We start from the raw sequence: 26,876 nt of genomic DNA on the forward strand, positions 1-26,876 counted from the left end.
TAAAAAGCAGATCATAGCAAGTAATAATAGTATATCCAACGTAGGAACTGAGAGGTGTTTTAAGACCCTTTCTCACTAATGTATTGTATTCATGATTTTCTGTAGTGAAGCAATCCAAAATAAAGTAACGTACCACAGTTTTGGAGTTGTTTTCTGGCGAGTTGGGAGCAGATTTACTTTATATGCCGTATACTGCCTGATGCTTATGCTGTTTTAGCACTTCAGTTGCTTAGTTACGGTCTTGTCCTTTTCCTCTGACTTTGCAAGCAGTCTAAGCTTCAATGGTCTTGTCAGAAAAACAGTATTTTTGGGGGAAAAAAAAAATAAAAAATTAAGTCACAGCTTTAGATACATTCTCGTAAGAGGTCCAAAGTTCCTTATTTGGTACTGTAGATATGTTAAAAACGATAATCTGGATCAAAAATATGAAGCTGCTAGAGATTTAGTGCATTTTGGATGCTGGAGCACAGTTTTAGAAAGATTGAATGCCTTTTTCTTTAAATATTACAGAGTCGCCTTTAGCTACAGTTACTTTTGTATTCGGATTTGCTTTGGCATTGAAATGTATGAATTGGGTTGGAAGGGACCTCTGGAGATCATTCGCTTGATTCCTGCCTGGAGAAAATCAGTGGGGCACTACAGAGCTTTATACAGCTGAGCTTTAAATTCCTGCAGGGTTGGAGATGTGCAGCCTCTGGGCAACCCATACTACTTAATCGTAGTCACTGTCAAATTTGTTTCATTCGTTTCTAGTTGTAATTTCTTTTGCTGCAGCTTGTGGCTCTTCATCTTACACAAGAGTGCACGCATACCAGCCCTGCCAAGTTCAGGTTGAACAAGCACTGCCCTCTTAGCTTCTCACTGTATTTTTACTCATTTTCATAACTGTCTTGTTACGCCTAGATGCAATGTATGTTTTGTTTTCTTAAATAATGGCTTATTATTGCTTTATTTCATCTTGAGGTGCAGAGCTGCTGAAGCATGGAACACCCAGGGTTTGTATGATTACGAAGGGCAGTTGATATATGGGAAGCTTTTATCTGTCTCGAGGCTTTTTATATCCTTTTACTGGTTTAATCTCCTATATATGTTATTTTGAGTAAGATGGAAAATTTGAAGCAGGAGGTGACATAGAATTGATTTATTTAGTGCAGTCTGCAGTTAGGAAGACTTGTGGTGATGGTATGATTAACAGTACAGTGGTTGTCAATGCTGTAGTATCTGAGAACTGCTTTTCTGGGGATGTAGATCATACAATCCTAGAATGGTTTAGTCTGGAGGGGACCTTAAAGATAATCTAGATCCAACCCTGCTGCCATGGTTAGGATTGCCAACCACTAGATCAGGCTTACCAGGACCCCATCTCCAGAGCCGCGGCAAGGAAACGTGTTCCATCTCCTCACCATCCTGTGAATAAAAAAAATTCTTCCTGAGATATAACTTAAATCTCCACTGTTTTTATTTAGAGCCATTCCCCCCTTATCATATCACTATCAGACTATGTAAAAAGTGTGCCTCCCTTCTGCTTGTAAACTCCTTGCAAGTATTGGGAAGGCCATGAGATCGCCTCAGAGTCTTTTCTTCTCCAAGCTGAACAAGCCCGATTGCCTCAATCTTTCTGCATAGAACAGACGCTCCAGACTTCTGATCATCTTTGTGGTCCACTCTGGACCCTCTCCAACAACTCTGCATCCTTCCTGTACTGGAGGGCTCAATACAGGACACAGTACTCCGGATGGGCCATCACAAGAACAGAGTCAAGGAGGGACAATCACCTCCCTCTCCTTGCTGACCACACCTCTTCTGATGCAGCCCAGAATACTGTTGGCTTTCTGGTTTTTAAGAGCATATTGCTGGCTCATGCTTTTCATCCAGCAGAACCTCCAAGTTGTTCTCTACAGAGGGGGTGCTTTCAATGAGTTCTTCTCCCAGATTGTACTCATACCTGGGATTGCCTTGATCCAAATGCGAAACCAACATTCTTGAGATTTTGTTGCGTAAATAATAATATTAATAATTGCAATAATTATTCTATCACTTTTGGTGTAGAAGAGTTTGGAATGTAGGACAGCTCTTCATTGAGATGTTAATCTAACAAGTTCTGGTAGTACAAGACTATATTTCTACACATAATATACACAGAAGGCATGTGAAAGTTCTTTCATGGTAGTAATAGCAACCCTCTTTCAACAGCAGTTCCTCAAAATATGGCATCTACTATTGTATACAGCATCTAATGCCTGTTTCGAAAGAGAACTTTAAACAGAAGTTAGAAAATATGCTTTAAACATGAGTGTATCACTACCCTCCCCATCAGCTGTCTCAAAGCTGAGCAATTAGACTGAGACAAAGGCTCAAAATCAATAAAACTTTGTAACAGCTCCTTTTCAAAATGTTCTCTTACTCTTTAGAAAAAAAAAGTGTTAATTATAGATCTTGACTACAGAAATATACTTAGAATGCTCAGTTCCTTCCGTTTGTCAGCACAGAAAAGAGCAGGTGTCACAGGGATAACAGGCACAGAAGTGACTCGAATGTCTGTCCAAGGCAGCTGAACAACACTCAGGTTTGCCCAAATATAATTAACAAATTAAAATTAACAAAAGATAGAGCAGTACTCAAGGAAAAAGGACAGAACTTTCAAAGGCCTAACAGTCAGCAAAGTATGTACGAGTCTCTCTGTATCATTTTTATTTTTATTTTTTTCTTTCTCTGCTGCTATATTCCTTTGTCTCTCTTTAAGTTTGCTTGGAACTACCAATTAGCCTTCTTAGCATGACCTCCAGGGATTCTTTCTGCACAGTTATATCCCCATGTGAGCTATCAGCTCTGAGAATGTGAGGTTTGCTTAAGCAGACTTTCTAGCCTCTGGACCATCAAGTGAATTGCAGTCTGACACTTGAACTAATAGGCTGTAGAGTTCAGACATCTGGATTATTGTACCTTTGGGCTAGGTGGCCTTTAACTGCTTATGGATTGTTCTTGCTTTAAATTAAAATCTGGCCTGCGAGTGAATTAACTCCTTCTCTTTTCATCTCCTATTTTTCAACATAGCTGTGTATTTCTGTTTTCTCACCCTTTTCATGTATTTGTGGAGATGTTTTTTCTTACATCTACTCCTCACTAGAAAAGCATCAGGAAGTTCTCCCAAAATAAACTGGAAAATATAAATCATAGAAATAGAAGTGGATCATGGAAAACATGAAATTGGCACAGCTTTCTGTACAGGAATGTCTGTAAAGGCATAGTCAGTAAAAACCATATATTTAAATCTAAAATAAGACTACAGAGATGTGTCCAAAAGCCAGGCAAAGCAGCACGTAAAATTTATTCACCACTCTGAAAACAAAAGACCTTGTGACATGCCGATCTTCTCTATGAGGGTTCATCATCAAGAAAACACTGAACAAGTTGCTAGCTTCAGTCTGTGACTTTATGAACTCTACCAGATTAATAATGTAAGCGGTCAATAGTGGATTCTGAACTGTGTATGGAGTGTTTGCCTCAGAAATGTCTCTATGTGTTCAGGAAGAGTAAAGCCATCTTGCCTTGTATTAAAAGCAAGCTGAACTTGGAACCTGAGAAAGTTAGCTGCATCGTGCCAGAGGAACAGGTCATTGCCAAGAATCACATTTGCATGAACTAGTTTCTAAAGATTTTACATTTTTACTAGAAATTATTGGCCTCTAAGAGGGAGTGGGTGTTGGGCTACAGTGGTGTAAGCCCCCTTTTTTTTTTCTGCTGCATACTTTTTAATAGGCAACACTTGGTTGTTTTTTCTTCCCTGGATCTTTAAGGGAAACAAAATCTAGACAGTACCTGTAGCTTTACAAGTTGTTTTTATTTTTTCCGGTAATCTCTCTTAGAAGAGGAAAAATGGGGGAATGAAGACAAACATCAAATCTTGATATGTGTAGAGCCAAGAATTTTATTGGAAAAAACTATAATTTCTGTCATGAGCTAAAAATGTCCCTAAGGCTTACTTCTCACTGTTGTGGTAATGCTTGTATGTTTTTGAAATGGGATATCCTATAGAGAGAAGGTACTTAGCAAATCACATTTCATCTTTGAGAAGTCTTGGAGGACGGGGGAGGTGCCTGAAGACTGGAAGATAGCCAACGTCACCCCGGTCTTCAAAAAAGGCAAGAAGGAAGACCCAGGCAATTATAGGCCAGTCAGCCTCACCTCTGTCCCTGGAAAGGTGATGGAACAGCTTGTATTGGATGTCATCTCCAGACAACTGGAAGAAGAGGAGGTTATCAGGAGTAGTCAGCACGGGCTCACAAGGGGGAGGTCGTGCTTGACCAACCTGGTGGCCTCCTATGATGTTGTCACATGCTGGGTGGATGGGGGAAGAGCAGTAGATGTAGTCTACCTTGATTTCAGCAAGGCATTTGATACTGTCCCCCACGACATCCTTATTACAAAGCTGAGGAAGTGTGGGATAGATGAGTGGACAGTGAGGTGGGTTGAGAACTGGCTGACTGGCAGAGCACAGAGGGTCGTTGTTGGTGGTGCAGAGTCCGGTTGGAGACCTGTAAGCAGCGGTGTTCCTCAGGGGTCTGTGCTGGGTCCGGTCTTGTTCAACATCTTCATCAGTGACCTTGATGAGGGGATAATGGCCACCCTCAGCAAGTTTGCTGATGATACAAAGTTGGGAGGATTGGCTGACGCCTGAAGGCTGTGCTGCCATTCAGCAAGACCTGGATAGGCTGGAGAGCTGGGCAGAAAAAAACCGGATGAGGTTTAACAAAAGCAAGTGTAGAGTCTTGCATCTGGGGAGGAATAATTCCGTGCACCAGTACAGGTTGGGGGAGGACCTGCTGGACGGGAGCTCTGCGGAAAGGGACCTGGGTGTCCTGGTGGATGACAGGTTGGCCATGAGCCAGCAGTGTGCCCTTGTGGCCAGGAGGGCCAATGGCATCCTGGGGTGCATTAAAAAGAACGTGGCCAGCAGGTCGAGGAAGGTGATCCTCCCCCTCTACTCTGCCCTGGTAAGACCTCATCTGGAGCACTGCGTGCAGTTCTGGGTTCCTCAGTACAAAAAAGACAAGGATCTCTTGGAAAGAGTCCAGTGGAGGGCCATGAAGATGGTGAAGGGCCTGGAGCATCTTTCGTATGAGGAAAGGCTGAGTGAGCTGGGTCTGTTCAGCCTTGAGAAAAGAAGACTGAGAAGGGACCTGATCCAGGTCTATAAATATCTAAGGTGTGGGGGGCAGAATGGCGAGGCCAGACTGTTTTCAGTGGTGAGTGGAGACAGGACAAGGGAAAACGGCTGGAAACTGCAGCATAGGAAGTTCCGCACAAACATGCGTAAGAACTTCTTTACAGTGAGGTGACGGAGCACTGGAACAGGCTGCCCAGGGAGGTGGTGGAGTCTCCTTCTCTGGAGATGTTCAAGACCTGCCTGGATGCCTACCTGTGCGACCTGCTGTAGGGAACCTGCTTTGGCAGGGGGGTTGGACTCGATGATCTCTGGAGGTCCCTTCCAACCCCTACAATTCTGTGATTAATTGGAGCATTCAGCTGAAATTAGGTGGGATGGAAGTCTTGTCTCTTACAGAATACAGGATTATTGCTGAAGATCTGCTGAAGTAAAAAAATGTGAGGGCTAAGTCAAAATTTAGAGGTGCTATCTGATGTGTGGTATATGAGGCTTTGAGGAACTGCAAACTGTACTCAGAATGGAAAAGCATGTGCCAAAACTGCATGAGCATACTTAATGTTCCAAGCAGTTCTAAGAAATTGGAGACCAGGTAGAGTTATGGGAATTTTGACTTTGTCTGTTTGGTTTTGTTTTTATTAACTGATGTCTGACTGACATAGTATGAGCACTGTTGCTTTGATTAGTGGTCAAGTAAATCCTCCTTGCTCCTTCCCCATGTATTTCAGGGGCTTGCAGTCCCCTCCTTTGGGTAACTAGGACAGGGAGGTGGAAAAGCTTAAGACTCGATCGTATGCTTTCTGTTCTCAAAATTTGAGAGTATTCTGTTCATTCTGTAGTAGTTAAAGCTTTTTACTTGTATTTGTTATTAGAATGGTGTGCTCGAGGAAGAATGTGGTTCAATGTTTTATACTGATTTTTCTCAGTAGCGCTCAGAGGTACTAACAGAAATTGTACTGTGCATTTCCAAGAAGTTATTGTCATTTATTACTGGATCATAAATTCTTTGAAGCTAAGAGGAGCTATCTTTGCATTGTTTGTGCAGCCTCTAGAATAGTGAGGTAGAGCCTCTAGGTGCTACCCTGATCAGTCAGATCAAAGTTCAGAGTAAGAAAGCATCAGAGCACCTCGGAGCTAATGAGCTTAGTTCTTGGAATAATTAGGTAATAATGCAGACGTGAGATGGGGGGGGAGGGGGAGGGGGGGAAGGAAGGACTGAGTTAATACTAGACGTGCTCTGTAAATTTGTCTCAAATCACTGTTCTTAAATCAGATCTCAAATTCTGAATGGTACATCAGTTCCTTGATCTCAAGACTAGAAGCATTCTCAGTGTACTCTTATCAAAAACGTTCGTGGCTGTTTTAAAGACTCTAAACCCTTAAAGTATTTTAAGATGCATCGTTTTCTTCTGTTAGACTCAGCTATAATGATTCAGAATAGATTAATTTTATAACTTTGTCACCAGAAGACAGGTCTTTTATTGAAAAGCATAATATTTTTAATGAAAAAAAAAATGACAGCCAAGATTATAGTGTCGGATTGATTGCCATTGTAAAATAATTTATAAGGTACTTTCCGGCTCAGTTATGTTTTCTTTGAGTAGTTCATTTGAGATGTTCGGCTCATCTACTGATTAATCTTCAAGTTAGCAGACATCAAGGTCAAGAAGACAGTGGATTAATTTCATACCTCATGCTGGCAGGTTGAATCAGTCATTATTAAACATTTTTGTAGTTACTAAAATAATTTTCTAATTAAAAATCCTTTCCCTGTAATCTATATTGTAGAGAAGAAAAATATTTTCTGTGTTTAGACAATGGCTTGCAAATTTGTTTCAAATGGCTGTGGGAATGGTGGATTTAAAAGGGAATGCTGTATTTTGAAATAAATAGCCCCAATCCCAGCTATTCTTTTTTTTTATTATTATTTGAAAAACTATTAGTTACTGATACTCTTGAAGCTACTAAAAGCCAAGTGTCGAGTAATAGTGGTCATCTGTACATAGGTTTCCTAGCTAGCTTTAATATAAGATCATGCAAAGAAAAGATTCTTTTCTAAGAAACAGGTGTATAGAGAAAGAACAATCGGCTCCAAGAAGAAAGCATTTTGGGTATAAGCAGGAAAAAATGAAAAATGCAGTGCAGTTAAAGGAATAAAAGGAAATCAGTGCTATCTTCACTGTTGCTTTTCTTTTTCAACAAGATAGCCGCTTCATTTAAGGGTTTGTTTTCCTCAAGCTTCAAATTTAATGCAGTTTGGGGGGTCAAATTTATTACTCGTCTTTGTCACCTTTGCTTTCCTCTGCTCGAGGAGTTTCTCCCTCTTTAACTTCCATGTATGTGCAGCTCACCTGATTTCAACATGGCTACCCCAGTGAATTATCCTCTGAAACTGGAGGGTGTTCTGTGACTGTAGTAACTCAGGAAGATGCTACAGACGTCATTTGAATAAGATTAACTTTTAACATAGTAGATGTAACCCAGGAAGTGTACATTAGGAGAAGAGGAGAGAAGGACAATTTTTAGTGGAAAATGTTTTTGTTCATTCTTCCCTGGCCTCTCTTTTGTCAAAGTACTGCGTGTGAATTTAATTTGTATGCATTTATTTAAGCACATGTGTGTAGATTATTCATGCGAGTATGAATTACACCTTACTACTGACTCAGCTTTGCTCCCCATCAAAGTTGTTCTCAGAAAGAGTTTGGTGCATTCTTCTTTCAAATATGGTGGTTTGCAGAATTTGCTGTCAGAACTACTGTGTAGAAAATAAAAACAAAGCAATAATGGCAAAACCTGGCCAAAGCTAATTCTCACTTTATGTTACTGTCCTTCAGTATACCTTGTTACGTGCACCTCTGTTGTGTCCATTACCTCCTGCATGGACTACTTGTTATGCAAATTAGATTTATAATACTAGAACATAAAGAGCAGATAATCTGTGGTAACGAAAGTTAAACAGATGTTCAGATTGTGGTCAAAATTTTTGTCACATGAAATAATTCTTTTAAGCTTCCAGTATGCTAAAATGAAAGCACAGCTCTGCGTGTTCGTTATCCTTTTTTCTGAGTAGTTACTTTCTGGTGTAGTGCTTGTTCTCCGTTTGACAGCCAAGTGTTAGAGTGAAACAAGAATTGAAATAAGAGTAATTCACTGTAATCAGTGATACTGTAAGGCTCGCAGCATCGCAACTCCTAAATTGGAGAAGCTGCAATGTCCTTAAAATTGGCATCTTCATATTTCAGAGAAAGCTGGAAAATAACTTCAATAAACTGAGAGTACTGGACAATAGTTCCTTGTTCCTATTACTGAGACCATGTTTGAATGAGAGTAATGTTCCTGACTGTAACTTTTTTGTTTTATCCCACAAGGAATTCCTGTTTCTGTGTTTATATTGTCGCTGCATGTTGCCATGGCGAGAGTGTGATACTGCAACTTCAGCATTAGCATTCTAGTGAAGGACAAAAGAGGCAGAAATGAGAAAAGTAAACTTGGTTCGCAACATGGAAAATGTGTATGGAGTTCTGCTTTTTGTAAGATGTGAATATTTTTCAATACTGCAGAGTAACTTCAATACTTATTTCTCTTATTAATGTTTTAGACATTTGTACATAAAAATCAATTACAATTTCTTCCACATCTTTTATAGTTGATTTATGTTGAGCAACAGCTCTAATGATTTTGTCTCTCGGATCCAGACCGAAGAAATCATTGCCAGCTGAGCACTCAGAATTGCACAATCTCACCTTGGAAAGGCACATGAAAACTCTCATTTTTTCTCATACAAGTTGTTTTGAAGGGAAAGAATGTGAGAATGTGAAGCCTGTTTTTCTCCAAATACATTCCTAACACTGAAATCATCTGAGAAATATCTCTGAAGGAACAACTGCTCTGTGAATGACATTGTGACCTCTTTGTTCATGTAGCTCAGAGGTGCTCCCCTAGTTCAGCAGCCTTACTTTAACAAAGTAGTGAGTTAGTCAAAGTATTCAAAATTTTAGCTTCGTCTTATTTATAAAGCAGATAGTTGCTGCCAGTCTAAAAACTAGGATTTGTTTAGTTATCAAATACCTCAAAACGTGTCTCGTTTCTTTATCAGTGATTTTTGTCAGCTCAGGTCAACTTTCATTATTTCTAGGGAGGTTTTATTAGCCTGAACATTTGCAACAGTAACAGAATCAGCAGGACAGATGGAGCATGAGATTGGAGGTTCAAGCTTTAACTTGCTTTATTCTGTGGGGGGAAAAAGAAGTTAGATTGCTTCTGGAATGCGAAAACAGCAGACCAGAACATGGTACAGTTTGAGGAACAGTGATGTTATGAAAACAGTCAGATTGATACTTAAGGCTAAGCAGAGCCAAAAACTAGGGCAGCAATTTTGCATGTTGTACTTGGGTGTTATGTTGATAACTCGTGGGGAAGTGGCTGTGAGAACACCAGTGTTTGGTATCTTCATGGCGCTGTTGCTTTAATGGCAGCTCTGTGCTAGATTGTGAGCCTCTGTGCATTTTGGGTTTAGTAAGGGTATTTTTTGGGAGTGGGATGTGTTGCAGGGTGTACCTCCTCTATTAACTTTATGACAGTGAGGAAATGAACTGTAATCAGAATTTGGGTAGGGTAGCAGTGTTATGTGAGTAGTAACAAAGAAAACATATCTTCATGCTGCAGTGTAGTTCCCTCTAGAGTGGCCTGTGTTGCTGCCCAGCATTTGCAGGGATTAAGTCGGGATTAAAGGAAAAGTAGTCTTAGGGTTGTAGCAGTTCATGTGACACCTTTGCAAAGAAAACTGTAAATGTAGACCTGTTTGTACTGCTTCAGTACACCTGAGTGGAATATAGAAACTGCTGAAGTAGTGTTTTACTGTTGATTCGATTAAATCACTTTACGGTTATCTCCTTTATGAAAAAATGAAAAAGGAGGAGTCAGCTTCGTTACATTAAGGCATATTTGCCCAACCCACGAGCTGTGTGGGTCACAGACAGCTAGTGATGTTGGCCACACAAGAACGTAAAAGTTTAACATTATTTTGTGATTATTTTTTTCAGCAAAACTTTTTATGAGTCAGTTGCACGTGGATTGAATATGGACTGAGTAGGTGATGATGGAATGCTGCAGAGGGCAGAGCACAGTGCAGTGTAAATCCATTTTCCATGTCCACCACATGCAGTAAAATCAAAACTTACCCGTCTTACACTTTGCATGTGCCTGTATCCCTAGGCATGTAAAACAAAATGGTTGCTGACAGAAATAATATAAGAATACCTACAAATGTGTGTGTCTGTGAAGACACGTTTGGTTTTTTTTGTTAGGCAGATGTGTAAGTTTTCATATTTAACTATTAACCTTGGGCTTGTGTTATTTCATAAAATATTTTAAGGTAAGTGAACATGCTCATGTTAAAAAGCATGTTCAAAAAAAACAAGGTCAAACTAATTTTAGGGATTTTTGCCTCCTTTATTTCCTGCTTTAGTAAAAAATGCATATGAAATTAGAAATTATGTTACTTACATACATGAACCATATTACGTGTTTTATATGTGACCCAAGACAATTCCCTTTCACTCAGTGCAGCCCTGGGAAGCCAAAAGGTTGGATATGCATATATTAAGTTACTTGAAAATATCTAGGATGTGGTGAAACAACAACAGTAAATATTGAGTGTTGAGTCTGACTTTATTACTTCCATTAAAAAAAAAAAAAAAAGGACAGTTGAGTCAAATCTAATTCCTGTGGTGCAGAACTAACTTTATTGTCTAATTATGGGCTTGTAAAGCTGAAGATCTGTCTGCTTTTTTTATTGCATTCTTCTGAAGCTGAACGTTTGAAGCTTGAAATAGTGTATATGAATTATTGTAGGTGGATTCCTTTAGTCAAGGTAGATTTTTCTAGAAACAGAAAGAGATGATGGTAATACTTCTGCCCTGGCAACAATCCACTCAAGAATACAAATCTTCTAAATTGAGGTATTCTCTAGCACTATTTTGGTTTTTTTGACTGAGTATCAGAGGCTTCAGGTTCTGAAAGAAAATGCTAAGTTTTGTAATTAGTCCTGTTTTCCCTGCTTGAATACGTGGTTAACTCGTGTAATAATTCCTGTGAGTGTATAAGTGCCCTTCCCTGTACATTCACATGAACAGTTGTAATCTGCTTGAATAATCACCTTCACTGAATGTCTGTTCACTAGTGATAACTCTTACAGGAATCAAAAGATACTGTGATACAAGACAACCAGCATGGATTCACTAAGGGAAAGTCATATCTCACCAACCTCCCAGCCTTATATTATGGCCTAGCTGCATCAGTAGACAAGGGAGGAGCCACTGATGTGATCTGTCTGGACTTCAGTAACTACTTAGACGTGGTTCCCTATAACATGCTTCTTTCCAGATTAGAAAGATATGCATTTGATAGGCAGGCCATTGGATGGATGAGGATCTGGTTGCAAGATTGTACCCAGAGGGTAAGAGATCAATGACTCAGTGTGTGGATGAAGATCAGTGACGAGTGGTGTCCCTCACAGGTCAGTACTGACACTGATGCTCTTGAATATCTTCATCAGTGATATTAACAGGGGGATTGAGTGCATTCTCAGCACATTTGTGGATGACACCAAGCTGTGTGGTGCAGACAACATCCTCAAGGGATGAGATGCCATTCGAAGAAGCATAAGCAGGCTGAGCACTGGGCCCAGGAGAGCCTCATGAGGTTCAATAAATCCAAGTGCAAGGTCTTGCACCTGGGTTGTGGCCAACCGTGCTATCAGTACAAGCTGGGGGATGTAAGGATGGAGCATGGCCCTTCAAAAAACAATATTAAAAAAAAAAAAAAAAAAAAAAAAAAAGAAATTTGGGGAGTACTGGTGGATGGGAAGCTGGACATCAGCCAGCACTCTGCCCTCGCAGTCCAGAAAGCCAACTGTATGCTGGCCTGCATCGAAAGAAGTGTGGCTGGCAGGTCAAGGTGGGGGTTCCTGCCCCTTTGCTCTGTGCTGGTGAGATTTCATTTGGAAAATTGTGTCCACATGTAGAGTTCTCAGTACAGGAGAGACATCAGTTTGATGGAGCATGTCCAGAGGAAGGTCCCGAAAAAGATTCAGGGAATGAAATACCTTTTCTCTGAAGAAAGTTTAAGAGAGCCTGGGGGGGGGGGGGGAAAAAAGGCTCCAGGGAGACCAGAGAGAAGCCTTTCAATATCTAAAGGGGGCCTGTAAAAAAAGAAGTGGACAGGCTCTTTACACAGCTTGCTGTTGCAGGGAAAGGGGAAATGTTTTTAAAAGAGGGAAGAAATAGACTGAATAGAAGGAAAAAGGTATTCACAGTAAGAGTAGTAGAGCACATGATCAGGTTGCTCAGAGATGTAGTAGATGCCTTATCCCTGGAGACATTCTAAGTCAGGCTGGACAGGGCTGTGAGCACCTGATCTGCCTGCAGGTGTCCCGGTTCATTGCAGGGAAGTTGGGCTAGATGGCCTTTATCAGTCTTTTCCAACTCAAATGATTCTGTGATGCAGAGTTGACGTTTTTTGTAGTTCTCAGGGCTCAGGACCTAATAGGAGTGTAATGTTAGAGGATTGTAGCAGGTGGTGAGGATGTTAAGTATCTATAGCCAGAGTTGTCTTGATCATTTGTAGTCAAGTCACAATTAAGTGTTGGAACTTTTTATTATATTATTATAATATGTAAAATTTTTAATTTTTAATTTCTCCATTTTATCCACTCTCTAAGCAAAGGATTCTTACATGTAGCGGATGTAGAATGTACAAAGAAGGAATGCTGTCAAGAAAATATGTGTTCTAGTCACAGCCGGGGAATATGTGACAGATTATTTTTCTCTAGAGTTGGATTTGGTCATGCTCCTTTCTTCCCCTTCATTTTCTTCCCTGAACTTTTTCCTTTCATGCCAAATATTCTCTGATTTGTATATTTCATTTTGTTTATGTATCAGCAGCTGTTGGAAGTACACACATGATGAAAAGTAAAACAGGCCTTCAAGGAAATAATTTCTGCATGCTTAAAATCTTCCTCTTTCAGCACTTTTCTCATACATCAACAGCTTCATGAACATTTTCTAAAAATTACTTGAGCTTACACTTTTTTTTTTTTTTCCTCAAACCTGGAGTACCAATCAGGCATGTTCCTATGACCATGCCTGTGTCCCCCCGCTGGGTACTAAATGCTCTCATAGGGCAGCATTGAGTTTTTCCAGCTCATAGGTATGCAAGGAAGTGCCACAGAGCTGCTTTTTCCTTTTCCAGTTGTTTGAGGAGGCAGCAAGACTGCCTGTAGCTGTGTTTATTCTCAGTTTGCCTGTAGCTAAGAGCCAGGTAGCTGCTGGGTGGCTGATAACGGTGTGTGCTGTGGGATTGCAGTGTTCAGCCCCCTCCCACACTCTGTGATAATCTTCAGATTCAGCCTGACAGCTCTGCAGGGCATGGTACATTTTGAGATGCCCTTCTGAAATGCTATGTAGAGATTGATGGACTGAAAAATACCAAATGTTTTTCTTGTTTATTTGTTATTTTCTGTAGTAACAGTCCTGACAAGATAAGCTTTTTACCCTCTCTGCTTTCTTTCTCTACTCCATCCTGCTTTTATCTTCCATGTGGGGGTGCTTGCTGTGCTTCTTTATATTGTTTTACCTTTGAGATTAGATGTTTTTATGCAGAGAATATCTCTGGTACTGTGTTGCAATCTGATTTTTTTTTTTTCAATCTGTCCTCATTGGTAGATTTACCAGCACATTATCAATGATTTTGTGGAGAAGGTCTGTTTCGATCTCTTAGAAATTTTTTCCTGTATATTCTTCTGAATTTCTGCTTACAAGCAAGCTGGTTAATATAAATTTATGCTCCTACTGCATTCCGTGTGCTTGTTAGTTTTTCCCATCTGGCTATGGATTAAAATGCAGTGGCACTTGAGGAGTGTGACCTTGTGTAATTATATTATTTTGCCTTTAAAATTATACCAAGCTAGATTTACCTAGCTTGGACCAAGTTAAAAGATTCTTCTTAGTGAATGGCTATGTGATGTCTCATCACATCCAACTGTAGGTTATAGTTGGGTGAAGTTAAGAGTAGGACTGCTGTATGTCCTCAGTTCCTCTGCCACCTTTACTGGCATATCTCTATGTGTTTCTATCTCCAGACACTCTGGTTCCTGCTGAGAACCACATCTGTGCTTGCTGAGGCATTCTCTAGGATCATACACAAGTGTCTGTGTTCTGTAGGTCCCTCAGCTGAGCTGTTCAAGGACATGGGAAACGGTACTGATGAAGTTCAGTTATTTGTTTGTTAGTCATTCCAATGGATTTGTAGACTTGATTATCAGTAACGTTATTTAGTAGAAGATTCATAGTTACTGCACTTCCAGCAAACCAAAGAAAATTTAACAAATGTAACTTGTTGGTTTAAGCAACCAGAAAGATGGCTTTAAATGAAGCACAGCATGTTTTACATCGCTGCATCTGGAAGATTCTTTAGTTAAGGTTTATCTGATCCTTTTATGGCCATTTCTTTAATGCTGTCTTCATTAAAGGTTCAGTAGCTTATCAAATATTTTTAGATTTCTTTATTTTTACTTGCCAAAAGTATTTTCACCTGTATTTTCTCACTTGTTTTTGGCTTAACTCTTGTGATGGATGCAATATCCGGTCATATTTGATTTCCATTAAAAAGCACTTACTTAACATGCACTCATTTCTTTTTTGCAAATGATACTAGAGCACTCCCTTACTCCCTCAGACAAATGACAAAATTATTTTTCCTCTGTTGGAGTCACCAACATTTGTGCCTAACGTTATGTGTCAAGTTGGGGCGATTCAGTGAATGTACTGATGTCTAGGGCGCATTCCTCCATGCTCTCATGCAGTCAGTTTGATTTCTGCTCTCATCTGAGCATTAGTCGAGCCTGAGACAGATGTTTGTTTTTAAGGTGTTGAGCTAAGGTGATATATGGCTGCTCAACAGCTTACTTTATAAACAGCAAACATGAATGACGGAAGAACAAGCCTCAGTATGTTTTAGAGAAGCGCAGCTTCCCTGAAGGCTGAAATCCAAACATTTCTGTACTCTAGAAAAAACTGTACTTTGTAGAGAACCAAAGAAGCTGTTACAAGTGATGGGTTTGATTGTAGGGAATGGGAAAAGAAGGAAGTCAGAATAGAGTTGTGCCTATGCTGTGTGCTTCTGTTTGACAGTAAAGGCATGTGTATTCAAGGCCGAATAAACAATCCTTCTGTCTTCAGACATGATTAACAGCTTAGACATATGATTGTACGTTTTCTGGGTAGATTCAGAACTGGTCCCCCTGCTCCATCATCCTGTTTTTTATTGTATACTGTCATTCTGCTGCTATCAGAATGTGTGTGCATTTGCCTTCTTTTTGTCGGTAAATCAACATCCCTACGACTTGTGCTGTAAGGAAGGCAATTTGTCAAACCTTGGCAGCAGGTATCCCATACTTTGCCTTGCTTTTTTTCATTTTCTTTGGCAAGTTCTTTTTTTCATATAACTGCATCTAAATTTATATAAAAGAGTTTTTTCATGTTCAAGGTTCTTTATGGTCATAAAGAAATGTGTCACTCTGAAAGACTGATTTTTTTGTTTTAAAGGTTGAAATAGAATGACAGAAGAAAACAGTTGTGTTCTTCTTTTATTGTTAAAATATCCTACACTGCTCCCTACTGGAAGAGTGGAATTCTATGTTTATTATTCAAAACTGCACCTAAAACGTAGTCTTTTTTCAAATTTATTTAAAGATATTTTTGACTTGGAAAAGATGACTTTTCCTGAGGGTGAATTTTTTACCCTTAATATTCTGAGGAAAAACACCAGGATAGAATTTGTATGAACTAACATTGCAATGAGTTGCCAAGACCTAATCTGATTTTGAATTACTGGAGTCCATCGTATGAATGGCAAACCAACAAAAAAAAAAAAAACAAAAAAAACACCTGAGATGGCCTTATTAATAGCTATTCTTTTTCATAGTGTCTTCAACCAATTTGCAATTTCTAAAGCATTTATAATGCTTTCACCATGAAATTGGACGAAAGCGTTCTATGATTCTAAGTCTTGCTTGAGTTAAATGCATAATAAAATTTTCTTTTCAGCTCTGTGCAGAAGGAGTTATTACTCACAAGGGGTCTGTTTCTGAAATTTGCTGTGTAAGAAAGTCCATCTGGCAGTCACAGGGTGGAATTATTCTCTCAGATGCTGTCAATTATAAAAGTTCTGTTGATTCTAGTATGATGAAAGAGACCCTGGTAATTCTCCACAGCTGCACTATCTAGCAAATCTTAGCACGTGGAACAAGCGCATCTGGTCCTCTGCTGATATTAAGTTAAAATTTGATCTGAGGTATTTGTCTTGTATATCGCTGTTCAACAGCTCACTTTCTTAATAGCAAACATAAATGAGGGAAGGACAACCTTTAATATTCTTCAAGTGAAAAAAAATGTGTTAAATTGTGTGATAAGATCTGTTGACATCATAGAAGTTATTTCTGACTATAGATTGCTGCAAGTGAGATCAGAATAAGCATCACTTTAGAAACAGCCTTTCATCAGTGTTGTGGGGAATGTGTTTGGAAGAATGGCAGACTGCAATGAAAAAAATAATTTGGGAATAAAATTGCACTGATTTGCTGTATGTTTATACAGAGCATTAGATGTCATCAACTTTTAACTTCTTTGAGTATCCAAAAGAAACTTAGTGTGGTTCTGGTGAAACTTCTTGTTAGCGCTGACCTCAGTAATTCAGAAATACTGACAAAGTTGAGTCTGGTGGCACACTCAACTTAAGCTGTTCTCTTTGAATTAGCTTATTATCCATAGAGAACACTGAATTCAAGAAACAGCTCGTACTAGTTGTAGGGAGGAGACGTTTGTAATGTAACCAAATGTAAATATTTTTAATCTGCATTATGTATTTGATGTTAATGAATGTTTAAGAAAGTAACGCGCTTATTAAATTGCACGTGGTGTTAATACTGAAAGATCTAAAGGAGAGCTGCTCCCTGATCTTCTCTTTAACCTTTCGCTGTGCTAAGTGGAAGAGCAGCTTGGCTTCTAGGACAGTTACAGCTTGTGGTGTTAGTTCCTTGTCAGCTGGCTCTGCAGTAGGAGGGAACATGAAGTGATCAAAGCAATAGCTGACTTCACGAGTTTCCCCTCTTTCTTTTTTTCTGCCTCAGTACCACTTTCTGAAGGACCCTTATCTTGAAAATGGAAGTCTTGAATTTATCGATTTTGTTTTCAGGTTTCTGCTGCAGTACTTCTTTTACATTGAATGCTCATATTCTGAGTATCACACTGTGCTGGATGCCTGCTATAACGTGTTAATAGTTTTCTCTTCGTGTTTGTGTGAAATGTGGGGAGAAAAGTCTGCTGAAAAGATGATAAAGAAATGGATGTCTCCCACTTTTATGAGGATGGTGAATTAGTTCTTAATTATTTACTTTACAAGTCCCAGAGGAGAAAGGGCATCTGGTATGTTAGGGATTGCACAAATACATAGGGCTTCATTCCATTAAGCTCTTCTTTTAATCTCTCTATTTTGCAAACATATTTGCATTTGCTGAACTTAATTATTACAAGTAATAATACAATAATAATACAAGTAATACCATAAAAATCGGGTCTTAATAGTAAACAAAATACAGTGATCTTGCCAAATCAGTGATCTGATGTAGAAAATGTGCAAAGCAGATAAAAGTTGTAAAATTGTGTTTATTTTAGGGCAAAATATTAACAAGTCTAACATAAATAATCAAATTTTTGCTCTAAATTTGTTTTTCTCTTGATTAGTATGTCTTAATAAATAGAGAGAGAAAGCTTATGGAGGCTAAATGTATGAACTGTTAAAATATACAGATATATAAACAGTCTAAAATTTGAACTTAACTGAATATGAAATGAAGCTGCAGTTAACAGACATACAAACATGTATCAGATACAATATAACCCGTAGCATGCATGTCTCATTATCTCTGAGTGGTATTGACACCTATGCTCCAATTATCCTTTTTATTTGTAGATAAAACGCATCTTGCTTCTTTTTCCTAAATTGAGTTGCCTGTTCCACGTGAACTGTAATTCCATCCCATCCTAATCAAATTGCTGAGAGGAAAAAAAAATTCAGTAGTGATGCTTAAACATCAAAACAGATGCCCATCTGGAAGATGGTCCATGTGCCATAAATATTGATCTAAATACTTCTATGTTTCTATATACATCAAGTCTTGGGTTATTGGTTTTGTAACATTTTTATCAAATTCATATATATGTTGGAGGCGTTATCAATCATATCAATGTGTGCTTTCAGCAATTTCTCTCCACACTTGGCTGCATACATTACCTCCCCCACTTCCCCCCACCCCCTCCAATCAGGAAAGAGAGAGATGTAAGGCAGCTGCCTGGCTTCTGGAAGCACACTCAGCACAATCCCAGCATGGCCTGTCTTGAGTGTCTGCTGGGGGAGCACCAGTCTGCTTCCCTTGGTGGCTCTCCTGGAACTGCAAGTTTTCAAACCCTCCAAAGAGGAGCAAGCTGAAACATGCCCAGCCATTTTCAACTCCCTGCAGTTAGCTGCAATTCAGCTGAGCCTTTTCAGTATTTGCATCTGTTGTCTCCTATTTTTATGCAGGAGTTTTGCAATGTATACAGCATACCATTTCCTCGCTCTCAATTTGTCACAAATCATACTGTAATTATGATTATGTGTAAGATGATATATCAGTGTTGTGCTAAGCATGTGTGTAGATGTCTGGTATTGCCAGAATTGCTCTTAGATTCTCACGTGTCCTTATCTATTTTCTTGTCTTTTTTTTTTTTTTTTTTTTTTTGCTTTACATTAGTGCTATTATTTTTAAAACATACAAACGTTCACTCATCTTTCCCTTTCTGTCTGTTACATGTAGTAGTATTATATTGTCCAGGAATCATTATTGCATTTTCTGCAGCTGTCACCAGGGAAGAACACATCCTTTATTAAAGTGTGGGGAGTTGCTATACAAAAGACATCAAATCAATAACAAAGGTTTCTGCTGTGTTATCAGGAAGCCATGGACTCCTAGGTAGGGAATTGCAATAGCAGAGATCATTGAAAGTGTTTGTGCCTGGATTACAGTGTTTTGATTAGTGTTCAAGGTGACACAACACATTTCAGAATCAGTAGCAGGTTTATAATGAGATCTGAACATTCACAGAGCTGTGAAGTTTCTTTGCTGGTATACAGCTTGAGCATGTTGACTGTTAAAAACTTTCAAGATGATGTTGAAAACATCTGTAGTTTCACAAACTTAAGTTGCTCTCTGAACTGTAAAGACAATAATTTTAGATACCTTCATGCATCACATTTTGCATAGAGGTTTGTGTACTTCAGAGATGAGTGTAAATTCATACTTTTTTGCTAGTGTTACATTGGCATGTTACAGGTATATGGTGTGACTAAACCAACTGGGCCTCAGTATGGAAATCAACCAAGTGATTCATAATTAACTTATCACACAAACAAAAGTGGTTTGGGTGGGATTTTCAAACTTTTCATGAAGTTTAGTAGAAATGAGCAAAACTGTACTGAATTATTTAAAGGAATTTCAGTATACGAATGAAGAAGTGATGATGTACCTTAGAAATATCATGATTTGTGCGTCAACAGATATATACTTGGTTTGTGATGAAGTCTACTAATTTTATTTAGAAAAAAAAAAAATTCTTCGAGTCTGAGCCTTGCTTTTCATCAGTTTAATTCTGCTTCCTTTAAACCTATGAAGTTCCTGTACCAAGAAGCTGTAAGAGCAGACTCGGGTCTTTTTACTTTCTTGTACTGCAGCGTATCAGTTTTAGTAACCTGGTTCAAACCATTGGCCTATTTTGATCAGTGAGAACTATCTTGCATCCTTGGTTTTTGTAGGATTGCACTGTTTACCAAAACAACAGTTTCACTGTTAAAGTTGCTTAACCTGTAGTTCAGGACTTCTATAAGGTCAAGTTAAAATGGTTTTAAAAGCTATTTGAAACTCTTATGCTCATCTAATCAGAATTTGATTACTGTTATACTCTTGATTATAAATAGCTATATATAAATATGTTATAAGCTATTGAAATGGTTGTTCTTCCAAAATATTACTTGGAAATCATTGGAAAATATGATTACTTAAGTTAGGCCTTTCAATGCATAACTTATTTCTCACAGTTATACTCTCTTCAGTTTCTTGGCAGTACAGAAGTGGAGCAGCCCAAAGGCACAGAAGTTGTAAGAGATGCTGTTAGAAAGTTAAAGGTAAGGAACCATGAAATACAACTAGAATATATTCTTAACTTATTTGTGTAGATAAGGCACTTTTGGCACTGGTAGATAAATTAATATGTTCTGAAAGCAGCTGCTTTTACTGGTATGAAAGCAGTTCCCTATTGTGTCCATGTTACCAGAGGTACTAATATTTAATTCTCGTGTATTACAAGATTATAGTATAAATTCTGTGTATCTTAACATGTGATGCTTGTTCTTTGGAAATTCTAGAGCTTCCTAAATCCTAGTCTAGGTAGCAATAGTTTGTTTTAGCTGCCATTCTTCCGCAATGGCTATTAAAAATTTCTAATTAAGCTCGTCAGATGTGTCGCCAGAGTACTTCCTTGACCAGATAAGTAGTGGTTTCAGTAATGTCTGTCCTGCGTTTTTCTGAGCCAAGCAATGCTTCCTATGAGCTGCGGTGAGGTGACATTTGTGTTACAGCACATGGAGTACACATATAAGTTAAGCCTTTGGTGCCCAAAACCAGCAGTGCGAATGTGCTACCAAGACATAAGTGAGCTGTGGTGGGTCTATGGGCACTGGTTATTCCTCACTGCTCTTCAACTGAAACTCATTTGTTTGTTTCTGTGCAGTGACTATTAGTGTGGTGGTGAAGGTTTGGGACACTGATGTGAGTGCTGGTCACCCTCCAGCTGTGCTACCTGGTGATATGATTGGAAATAGACTTGTTGTGAAAAGAAGAGTGGGTACAAACAAAGCTACATGTGTTCATGACAAGGGACATTACTGCCTTGTTCTCTAGGTCTTTGTTTTGTTGGAAAGGTTTGTGCCCACTGACTCCATCCATGTGCTGGTTATACTGTTATGAGGCTGAGAAAATCAGATAGGTACAATTCCTTTTTGATTATATTCTGGGGCACTGAGGGACTTGACAGACAAGCAGAATTTATCAATGAAGAAATGACCAAAGAGAGAAATAGGGAAATTGTGTTCATGATGTGCTAATATTCTTTGGTTTAATCCATAATGTAGTAACACTTGCTGTTACAAACTTGCTGAGGGTTAAAAACTGATAATGTAACCTTCATTTCACTGGTAGAGACAGCTAATGTGCTTTAAAATGCTTTACATACTATGAGTTGTGGTGGAAAATGCAGATGTGATTTATCTGTCAGTTGACCTCATAGTAGAATTGAACTGTTTTGTGCTGAGCTTCCTAATGCTACTGGAACATTGTTTTTCTTAGCTGTAAAAAGTGTTTCTATAATGTAAAATTTATTTCCACAAATTTCTGAAGAATTTTCAGTGTTTCTTTAAACAGAAGTCTTCTGAAGTGAAAGGTAAATTTTGAGAATCAATGTTGGAAAAACTTGGGTTTTATGTGTAATTACTATGATAATGAAAGTAACAGAGCAAAGAGGGCATGAAACAGACTTAATGTAGTTGAACTTTTAAGGATGAGGGTTCCCTTGAACAAGTTTTGTTTTTTATCTACAGGACTGATTAGTAACTATGTTTTGCTCTACCAAAAAACTACAGCTGCCTTTAAATACTCGGTCGGTCAGTCAGTGCCTCGTGTTTAATGTCAAAAAACGTGGCTGCAGTTTGTCAGAGGTGATAAGCTAGTTGTTCTCCCGTGCAAGTGTGTGTAGGTATGATCCTTTTTTAACACCTGCAGCATGATTATATGGATTGTTTTCAATCACAGGGTTGTTAATTGTTCATCACAGTATTTAATGAAAATTATTGCTTATTAAAATTATTCTCCTTTAACATATGGGGCCATTTTTACAACTGGAATGCATTGGGCTACTGATAATTTAGGTATTATTATTGCAAGCTATTTTTCATCACATTATCAAACTACGGGGGAACATAGATCTGATATGCAGCTTTACTTCAAATCAGAAAGCCTCAGTTCATACAGAACAAAGAATTTTTCACTTCATAGCAGAATTTTGTGCAAGACTAGCACGCAACTCTGCAAACTTGCTTTTACCAGCAGGTGGAGCTAACGTCCCGCAGTAAAAGAATCGAAGGAAATCGCTTGTTTCATTCGACTTGTTATATCCCGAGTACTACTGTTCCTACTTCCTAAACGCTTTCTGATTTTGGTTGGTCAGTTGCAGTTTTGTATTACAGTTTTTTGAAGCATCTATATTTAATTTTCCTAGGTTATCCGATGAGTTTTTTGTTTTCTAGTCAGATTTTTCCCTTGTTTTCAAATTTCTTGTGACTGTGCCGCAGGATGAATAAGAAATTTGGACTTCACTACTTCCATTTCTAAGATAAAGTGAATTGTTCTCATAATTTATTACAAACATTTTTTCTTTCCAGTTTTCTAATTACAATAATTTCTAGAATGAATTAAACTTAGAGAAATGATACCAAGTTGTTGGGTCAACATGCTTGTATTCAAATGTGTGAATGTTGTCAAGTCACGCTTCATAAAATGAAAGGTTAATTCTTTTAATTAATGAAGGCTATAATGTTTAATTGAGACTGTAGAAATGAATTTCAGCCTTCTCAAAATGTTGAAGTGTTGCCAGAGATGAGAAGATTGCAAGTTCAGCACAGCAAATGGAAAGGATGGTATAACCAGACCTGTGTAAGAAAGTAATTTGGAATAGCCTTTGGGAGCAACCAGGACTAAATGCTTGTTTACACTGTTTCTCCTTGACTTCCTTAAAAGGTCCAACCTTGATGCTGTTCTCTTTTATTCACTTTCTCGCTCAGTCTCCCCTTTCTCGTCCTTTTTTTTTTTCTCTCCTGTAAATGAAGATGAGAGATAATGTCATTGGCACTTAAAAGTCACTTGAAATACTTTTCATTGCTCCCTAACCATTAAGATTAGCAAAATGAATGAAGGATACTCTCACAAAGGATTGCATGATGTGTTAGGCTGCTGTCCTTAGCATGCGGTCAGTGCTAATGTTCTGAGCTTCCTTTCATGGTTAAACTGGGTTACACTGCTTCTTGAAGGAACAGAGAAGAGCTGAAAACAGAAACCTTTCACTGCTGGGAGGAAGAGATTTCCAGACAGGCCTTACAGCCATGGCAGTTTGCTTTGAAGTACTTGAGAAAGCAGAATTTGGGGCTGGGGACGAAAGCAGGCCAGATAAGAAGCGTTAAAGAAGAAAATACCTCATTTCTTTCAACAAACAAACAAAAATCTTCAAAAATGAGAGATGGAAAAAGGATTTTACTACATTGTCTTCGATGATTACGAGTCTACGTAGTTATTAATAGATCAGAGCCTTCTCAGTCCAGTGTGTCTTTGGAGAATAAAATACTTAGCCCTTGACAGTGGATTTCTGAGGCAGCTTGTTCCCTACCCAACTGACTATTGAGATATATGTGGTCTTTTCATACTTGTCTTCTTCTTGACAGGTTTTCTGAGATCACAGATACACAAAACATGTGAATGAGAGCTTGGACCATAATGGGGTCTGGTGGCTATTTTCTTCAGACATCTCCTTCTAATGGATGGCATGCATGAAGTGCTGTGTGAGGTGTCTGATACTGGGAGTGTGTGCAGGAGGAAGGAATTGAACACCTGTTCCCCAGGCTGAAGATCAGCACCCAAATAATAGAAATTTCTTCCTTTGGCATTTCAAGTTGATCTCTAGTAAATGATTGAGTCATGCAGAGAAGTGTAAATACTAAGTAAAATCTCATTGATTTTATTTCCATAGTGTAATTTGGCTGAAAATTTTCTAACCATTTTTTTTATTAGCTTACACTTGTGACAAATAGTGATTCCTCGTGTTGTTTTTGTTGGTTAACCTTCTGATTGCAGTTTGCTGATGCTGTACTGGGGGCATAAGGATTTCAAATATAACTATTATTAATATGAGAGCACGTTATTTTACCTGCTGGTGTAATGAAAGATATATGGAAGTGTTTTTCTTGTTTAAAAAAATAACAACAAAAAGCAACTAAGTAAAACCATTGGAAATAGTTTGTTTAAAGTGTTTCCCTTCCTCCCCCCTCCCCCCCAAAAAAAGTCAACAAAAAAAAAAAGGAAATAAAGTGTTAATTCCAAAGCAGTTAAATAAAAGCTAGCTCATCCCCCTGAGCTGCTCAAACTACTATTGGACCAAATTTGAGTGCCTTGCCCAAGAACAATAAATGTATAAAGTAACGGCTTAAGAATTTGGCCCATCCTATCCCTTCCCAGGCCATGCTCTGATTCATTATAGTTCTGTATCATTGTCCATTTTGATGCCAATGGGAGGCTACAGATTTTTACCCTCTTATATAACGTTGTTACTGTGTGCAATACAGATATTTGTTTTGAATCTGTGCTGAGTGAACAAAATTAAATTTGTAAGTCTCCTGTGCCCAGAGGCACCTGAATGTCCATTTTACAATAAAGGAACAAGCAAATATAAGGAGAGAGAGCAAAAAAGCCAAATGGCAGATAGCTGGGTAAGATTTGGTGTTTTAGGGTTGCGTTTGCAAAGTGGCTGAACCAGGCTTTCTGAGGAGATCAGCTGTGGCATTAACCAGTGTCTGTATGGTATCTGGTCTTACACAGAACAGGGAGTGGGCAGGAGAAGCATCAAGAAAGAAAACAGCTGTACATACAGATGTTCTGGATTTATCAACATGCACGTTTCAGTCATTGGACCTCAGCAAACATTTGGTTCAAAATCTTGTTCCTCTCTCCAGATGTCTCTGATGAAGTCCTTACATCTTTCATCATTAACTCATTTTTGATTTGCCTCCTCTGTATATCTGACAGACCTTATAAAGTGGTTTTGCTATCTCTTGCAAATTTTCTCAGTTTTATCAACATCCTTCTTGATTTGGAGACCTTAGAACACAGAATTTGGGTTGCTGTTTCACAAGCAGCTGATTCAGTGCACTCTTTCTTAAGGATACGTTTAAAATTTCCAAGGTGTGGATTCTTCACTTCATGAGGAGAGTCTCTAGTTTGTAGAAAGCCAACCATGACATCAGGCCATGTTAATTCTGTAGTGTTCTGCTTGGTTGTGTTGCTTTATTTGCAGCTCCATCAGCACTGGTGTTCTGCAGGTTTTCCCTGCAATAATTGTAAATTTCACTACAGATCATGAGTGACTTTTCTCCCCCCCCCTTTTTTTTTTTTTTTTTAATCTTTTTTTTCAGCCTGCAGATTTTATCAGTTTTCTTCCTGGTCATTTTTCAATACTGTCTTGCTTAAGAAATAAACACTGCTGGAATACATTAGAAACATACCTTCCCAATGACCATTTCCTGTTTATAACTGCATCTGGAGACTAATGTAACTAACTTCACTAATACTTTCTTGGTATTGCTTCATTTCCTAAATACAGTGACATGCAAAGCTCACTGTAGTGCCTCGTCTATTTAGACAAGCTGCATTTTAAGTGTTGGTCTAAAATCCGTATTGATCAGCATTAATTTCATCTTGATAAAGTTCCTCAGTTCATGTGCCTGATATATACCTTTTGGAAGCAGAGAGATGGAAGGGTCATTCTATTTTTCCTTACTTAGTACTGGCACAGAATTACCTTCTGGAACTTCCTTGGGGTGTTATAAGACTTCTGGACTACTTGGAGCAAGCTTTGGCCATCTGCTCTAAAACTTGTGCAAGTTACTCATATCATTTTTTTCAATGTACGCTATGGCTTTAACTCAGTAAAATTAAATATTCTTTATGCCTGTTGTTCTTACTGCACAGAAATACTTGCGTGCGTCTAGGTTGTAAAAGGACATTTCCAAAAAACCAGAGTTCACTCAGGTTTGAGGCTGTTCCAAATCAGTGTGTGCTCCAGGATTATCTGCTGCGAGTGAAATTCATTTGAGAAATGAAAGCTCAAAGGAACATATGTCAGCGTGTCACAGCATGCAGGAATGGCAGCACATCACAGGAATGGCATCAGACTGGCAATCCTGCTGTGAACAGGAACAAATCCTCTCCTACACCCAGTCTTGTGCTCACTGCGTTCAATTATACAAGAGCACAGGTTTCAGGACAGCACACTCATAAGGATGATGAGCTGACATGCCAGGCCCTGGGCTTCAGTGAGTCATCTTGTTTATCTGATATTTGAAAATGTAATTCCTGATTGTCAGAGGTGAGAGAGTACAAGGGGCAGGTAATGGAGCAAAAAAAAAGTAATGCTGAATCTTTGCTAATAATGGTACCTAAATTCACGACACTTCTTTTGACTGTAGCAAATTTGGGGCACTGCTTATTTTATCAGCGGTGTTCACAAGGGAAAGGTAAAAAGTCAGATCCAGCTGTTGAATAAGTAACAAAAGGATAAAAATTGTATTAAATAGGATGTATGACCCAGTCATACAAAATGTCATCTAGTGATTTGATAGGGAACAGATCCTGAGAATGCGATAGCAAAGATCAAACACTTCTTTGGTGTGGACAGTTGTAGTGCTTTCACACTCAACCAATTTAAAATAAATGGTTTTCTTAAGACATATGATACACACCCTC

General features: G+C 38.6%; 1 protein-coding gene across 4 annotated transcripts in view; it reads left to right on the forward strand.

Annotated features, from left to right (window-relative positions):
* The window catches only part of GULP1 (GULP PTB domain containing engulfment adaptor 1), a 149,640-nt gene that overhangs the window by 91,157 nt on the left and 31,607 nt on the right, over positions 1-26,876 (forward strand). For all 4 annotated transcript variants that reach the window (XM_042822645.1, XM_042822648.1, XM_042822647.1 and 1 more), the window contains exon 4: positions 20,369-20,440. In XM_042822645.1, the coding sequence (XP_042678579.1) occupies positions 20,369-20,440 (72 nt within the window). The remainder of the gene's footprint in view (positions 1-20,368; positions 20,441-26,876) is intronic.

This window comes from Centrocercus urophasianus, unplaced genomic scaffold (genome assembly GCF_019232065.1).
Source record: "Centrocercus urophasianus isolate 14NV4802_14NV808 unplaced genomic scaffold, USGS_Curo_1.0 seq_20, whole genome shotgun sequence".
NCBI lineage: Eukaryota > Metazoa > Chordata > Aves > Galliformes > Phasianidae > Centrocercus > Centrocercus urophasianus.